General features: G+C 42.3%; 1 protein-coding gene across 1 annotated transcript in view; it reads left to right on the top strand.

Annotated features, from left to right (window-relative positions):
• Positions 1-927: 927 nt before the first annotated feature.
• The window catches only part of Ssr3 (signal sequence receptor subunit 3), a 13655-nt gene continuing 8726 nt past the window's right edge, over positions 928-5856 (top strand). The window contains exons 1-2 of the mRNA XM_021158560.2: positions 928-1147; positions 2120-2246. Of these exons, the coding sequence (XP_021014219.1) occupies positions 1015-1147; positions 2120-2246 (260 nt within the window). The 5' untranslated portion in view covers positions 928-1014. The remainder of the gene's footprint in view (positions 1148-2119; positions 2247-5856) is intronic.

Here is a 5856-nt window from a genome sequence, read left to right as displayed (position 1 = left end):
TGCATAGCCAAGGAATCTGAGTGTGATAGGGGCTAGGAATCTATCTCACCTCCTAGAGCGCTTGCTTAACATGCAAGAAGTTCTGAGTTCCATTCCCAGGGCCTGCTATTAAACCAGGCACACGGGCAAAAGGATCTGGGCTACATGATGAACGTACACAAGTATTAGATATGGCTTTCTTCTCCAATGTTCAGGGTTAAACATATGTCCATATGGTCACTAAATGTATGTCCTGAATCCACAAGAGTTTTTTTATTTTCCAATTCTAAAGACTGTAATGAGAGAGTCTTTTAGAGGCTAAGAGGCTTTGTTGGTTAAAATGATATAATAATAATAATAATAATAATAATAATAATAATAATAAATTAAACCATGCAGATGGCTCAGAGGGTAAAGACACAAACCTGACAATTTGGTTCAATCTCTGGGACCCAGAAAGTAAAACTAGACAACTAACTTCCTCAAGTTGCGTTCTGACAACTTTGTGGCACTGCCCTCCAACCAAGCAATCAATCAATTAATCATTAATCAACCAATGAGCCAATTGTTCAATCAATGTAATAAATTTAAAAAGAAATATATAGTGCACATGTGGAATGAGATACCAATAACGTTAGTTAGTTAGTTAGTTAGCTAGCTGGTTAGTTAGTTAAAACAGAGTACTGCTTGTATGGTTGCTCATTTCGATTATCCAAGCCTGTCTCTGGAGACTGAGGCAGGCGAGTTAGAGAGCAGCTCTAAACTACACACTAAACTACAAATCCCTTCATTCCTTGTGGCGTTGAGGCGCCACGTACCTTGAAGGATGCGGAAGTCTTGTTCGCATACCCAATCGTACCTCGACGCTTGTGAAGCGACGGCAAGCTGGCCAATCCTGAAGCACCGTACCCTGCAGAGTCCCGCCTCCGCGTTGCGCTGACGGGTCGCGGGCGGATACGCGGCTTTAGTGGACCGACACGCGGCCTTCTGAGCCTTCCCTGCCTCCCTGCTCCCGGCCTTGGCTTCAACTCGGCCATGGCTCCCAAAGGCGGCTCCAAGCAGCAGTCCGAGGAGGACCTGCTCCTTCAGGATTTCAGCCGCAACCTGTCGGCCAAATCGTCGGCGCTGTTCTTCGGGAACGCGTTCATCGTGTCTGCCATCCCCATCTGTGAGCTTCCGGCGGGCGGCGGTGGCGGCGGGGACGTGGCGGTGGCGGCGGGGAGGCCTAGTGTCGGGGGCAGCGTCCTCGGGAAGTCACTCGCGGCGTGCTTCTGAGCCGGGCGCGGGTTCTGTCTGGCCCGGATTCTCTTATTGGTACACTGCCCTTCCCCTCACCACTGTTGGACACTAGGATGTCTTTAATGACCCGGGCGGGGGAGCCACTGATAAACCTTCACTGAATTAGCAGCGTGACCCGTGGCAAACCTCCCCTTACTCCTGAGCATCCTTTGGACGTGCAGAATGACAAGTTAGGCCTTGCCCGAGCTCCGCGATCAGCCTTGTTTAGGATTTCAGTAACTCCTAGAGAGCAGCTCGAGACTTCTCGATTGAATGAGAAACTGCCCACCTGAAGGCCAAGACTGTCTCCAAGGCCAGGTTTCCCGAGTTTCCTGTCTACTGACCCGCACTGCCGCAGTGCTGCAGGCCAATCACGTCCAAAAAAGTACTTTGTTATTTTGGCCTTGTAAAAAACTCAGCTTGCAGTGAATGTGGTGTAGAGCCCCCCTGGGTTCACTGGCCCGACAAAGCATTGTTTGGATTTCAGTGAGCAGCCACGTCAGCAAGTTAACCAGTGTTTTGGGACAGCGTTTGATTTAAAATGGCCCATGTTTTAACTTAATAGTATTCCATGAGTGAAATTGTTATTCTTATTTGTAATCCCCACTCCCAGTTTGTTCTCAAGTTAGAAGATGAAAATTCTAGACTAGCAATATCCCCACATCCTACCTTTCTGTACTGGGAAAACCCTGAACTGGGACTAACCCAGTTTATTGTCTATCTCACCTCTAGTGAAGTTTCTCGGATACTGGGGGTGGGGGGTGGATTTACTGACTCTCATTTACCTGGTTTAGCTGTAGTTAGTCTGGCATGTGCAATGGGGCAGTGATGTTGTGTGTCCCTTGCTTATGTCTTATCTCAGGGTTGTACTGGAGAATATGGCATATGGATCTCATCCAGTCTGCGGTGCTCTACAGTGTGATGACCTTAGTAAGCACTTACTTGGTAGCCTTCGCCTACAAGAATGTAAAATTTGTTCTGAAGCACAAGTAAGTACCCTAACCCCAACCCCAGTCTGCACATTTTATGTTAGGGGGTCGTAAACATGGCTTATAAGCATTAGTTTGAAAGCAATGCCTGCAGAATTGTTAATCGTGAACCATGTGACTGACACTTCTGTGGAAATAGGTGTTGAGGGTGGAGTTTGAATATTCAATCCTGGTCTTTAATTGATGGTTTGGTCAGAAAAACAAATCTATTAAATAAGTGAATGTTTCCGAAACTCAGTGGATTTCTTTCTAGAAATTATTTTAGGCTGCCCATTTACTAATTTTGGAAGCAAAATATTAAAAATTCTCTGACATTTTCAATGCCCGTTACATTTTTTTTAATCTTCTAAGTCTATTCACTGTAGAAGACAACAATGTTCTTTCTTTTTTAAAAATTTTTATATGAGTATACTATAGCTGTTTTCAGACACACTAGAAGATAGCATTGGATCCCATTACGTATATTCTATGAACCACCATTTGGTGGCTGGGAATGGAACTCAGGACCTCTCGAAGAGCAGTTAGTGTTCTTTAACCACTAAGCCATATCTCCAGCCTGGAAAACCTAAGCTTTACCTCAGTAAATTTTTATGTTTTAAGCACTTGTATACTCTGCTTTCCAAAAGATAAAACAGGAGGGTATAGCAGGCTATTCCTTTGTTTATTCAATAGGGCCTTTTAGGTTTGTTTTTTCTTTGAAGTATTATTATTTTTTAAATAATTAACTCTTTTACTTTTGAACTGCGCTTGTGTGTTTGTGTCTGTAGTTTGGTGTGTCCCTTGCCTGAGGGGCCAGAAGAGAGTGTTAGATCTCTGGGACTGGAATTGCACATAGTTCTGAGCCACATGATAGAGGTGCTGGGAACTAAACTCAGCTCTTCTGCATGAGCAGTGTGTACTCTTAACTATTGAGCCTTCTCTTGAGCTTCTAAAGTAATTTTTTAAAGGCAGTAGGGATTCTGATCTTAAATTTGTCATCTGTTTACTGTTTTAAAATTTCTCACAGTATCCACACTTGATTAGAAACTAGTTTTGTTTAGATTGATATAGCAGTCTGCATCTGGTCTCTTGAAACAAAATTTAGAGTGTACTCTGACACGCATTGCATAAAGCTATTTGAGGATACTTTTCCTTTCATTGTTTATATTTTATGGGATAAAAATCACACATGCACGTGAGGGGCTGGAGTGGTGGCTCATTGGTTAAGCTTACTGGCTGCTCTTCCAGAAGACTCAGTTTCAATTCTCAGCACCCACATGGTAGCTCACAACTGTCTGTTACTCTAGTTTTAGGGAATCTTAGGCCTCCTGGTCTTGGGTACCAGGCATGCCTGTAGTGTACAGATATACAAGCAGGCAAAATACATCACCATCATCATTTTTTTTTTCGAGACAGGCTTTCTCTGTGTAGTCCTGGCTGTCCTGGAACTCACTTTGTAGACCAGGCTGGCCTCAAACTCAGAAATCTGCCTGCCTCTGCCTCCCAAGTGCTGGGATTAGAGGCGTGTGCCACCATGCCCGGCTACCATCATCATATTTAAAGATCACATATCTTAGCCAAATGTCTGAGAAGTAATATATTTCTCTTTATCTGTCATTTTTTATTTTGTTAACTGTCTTAATACATCATGGCCTTCTTTTTTCTAATACAGTAACACCAAAAGTCCTTTCAGGTCCTTAGATTTAAAGTCATCTGCCTCCTTCCTGTGAGTCTAGACTAAGCCTTCAGATTTAGACTTAGCCTTCTTGCCATCCTTTGAGTATGAATGTGCTTACTTCATTCAGGACCCCTTCCTTTCTATTATATGTCTGTTATTTCAAGACTCAGTAAACTTTTGCCGAGAGTTCCTGACTTTGCTCATTCTTTGGTTGTCTTTCTGGTCGGCTCTTATAATTGGCAAGCACTTAGTAGTGTATTATGATTTCAGTTAGCAGGGTATTATTTAAGAGATGGGCCAGGAGTGGCCTCAGCTGCTTTCTTGCTGTCATTCTGGGAGGCTTGGGCTTCATGACTGAAGTTCTGCTAGACCAGCAGACTCAGCAGGTCATCTTTGTCATCTTTTTCTTGGCAGCTTCTTTCCTACCTGCTATTTCAAGATTCAGCTCATTTGGACCTCTACTATTCTGGACTGTGTTCTTATGGGACATGGCCGTCTATGGATAGAGACTCCGTCAGAATATAACCTAGCCACTGTCTGTGCTTACCTTGCATCTAGACTCTAGATTTTAGAGGCTCTTGTGGTTGAATCAAGACAGAAACCACTGCCTCAAATGAATGATCTTGTGTGTTCTCTTGGAGTCCAACCTAGTTTCTCCAGTTTTCCTGGGTATACTGACTAGTACTAAATACAGTCTGGTAGTGTGAGTCACTTGAACACAGTGACTAGGCTTTCTTCTGTTTCTGTGTTCTCTTCTGTTGGGATGTCATATTGAATGCTCTTATAGTGGGTAGTACCATGGGGCTGGTAGGTATTCTATAGAAGTTTGCATGTTGTTGTTACTTTTCCTTCTATAGGGTAGCTTATATTTGTGAAAATATACTTTGTTGAATATAGCTGTCTTAGTCTATGGGCTTTTTACATTTTATTTAAATTTATTTATTTTTACTAATAACCCCTGTGATAAGATTGATTTGTAGGCTTTGTTTTGTTGTTGTTTTGATCTGTATACTTTTTCTGAGACACGGTATCAGGTAGCTGAGGCTGGCCTTGAATTCCTGATGCTTGTGCTTCCACTTCCCAAATGCTGGGATTCCAGGCATTCACTATCATGACCAGCTGATGAGTATGCTTTTCACATTCATCTCCTCTAAGATCTGCAGATTCTGATCTGAGTTCCTGAGTTCTTATTCAAACCCTTTCTGTCTGACTTGGTGTTAACTCAAACCAGTGGCTAATTTAACTAAAAATGTTATGGTCAGCTTCTGACCTTGCTTTTACTATTTTTTTTAAATGAAATTGTCCTTTGGAAGGGAGTTAAAAGCATAGTTTTAAGATAGTTTGTTATTTTTCTTCATGAATTAAATTGTCTATTCTGTAGTTTACTTGGAATTGAAATTGGATCATTCAGGTTGTGAACGTCAGGAAAATAAAATGTAGTTACAGTGATTCGTAATTGAATTGTGCTAATAGCATTTGACTTTTATACCCATATTAAATACTTGAGCTTTGGAAAATGCTTCCTTTCAAGCAGAAATCAAATCCCATAACTAAGAAACCACATTTTGAGAAGTACTTGAACTTCTCTTAGGTTGTATAGTGTAATAAACTCGGAACTTTTTGTATAGTTGACTTTCTTGAAATATAAAGAATCACTCCGGTCTACGCCAGCACCGGGGTTCCTTGGACGAGGTGTCTCCGGACACCTGCAGGGACCCCACAGGACCCTCCACGGGATCTTGGGACCTCTGGCAAATGGTTGGACCTAGAGGGCATCATTCTGAGTGAGGTAACACAATCACAAAAGAACTCAAATGATATGTACTCACTGATAAGTGGATATTAGCCCAGAAACTTAGTATACCCGAGATATAAGATGCAATTTGCAAAACACATGAAACTGAAGAAGAACGAAGACCAAAGTGTGGACACTTTGCCCCTTCTTAGAATTGG

Source organism: Mus caroli, chromosome 3, assembly GCF_900094665.2.
Source record: "Mus caroli chromosome 3, CAROLI_EIJ_v1.1, whole genome shotgun sequence".
Lineage (NCBI taxonomy): Eukaryota > Metazoa > Chordata > Mammalia > Rodentia > Muridae > Mus > Mus caroli.
The sequence above is the reverse complement of the archived record's forward strand: the minus strand, read 5'-3'. Positions and strand labels throughout refer to the sequence as shown.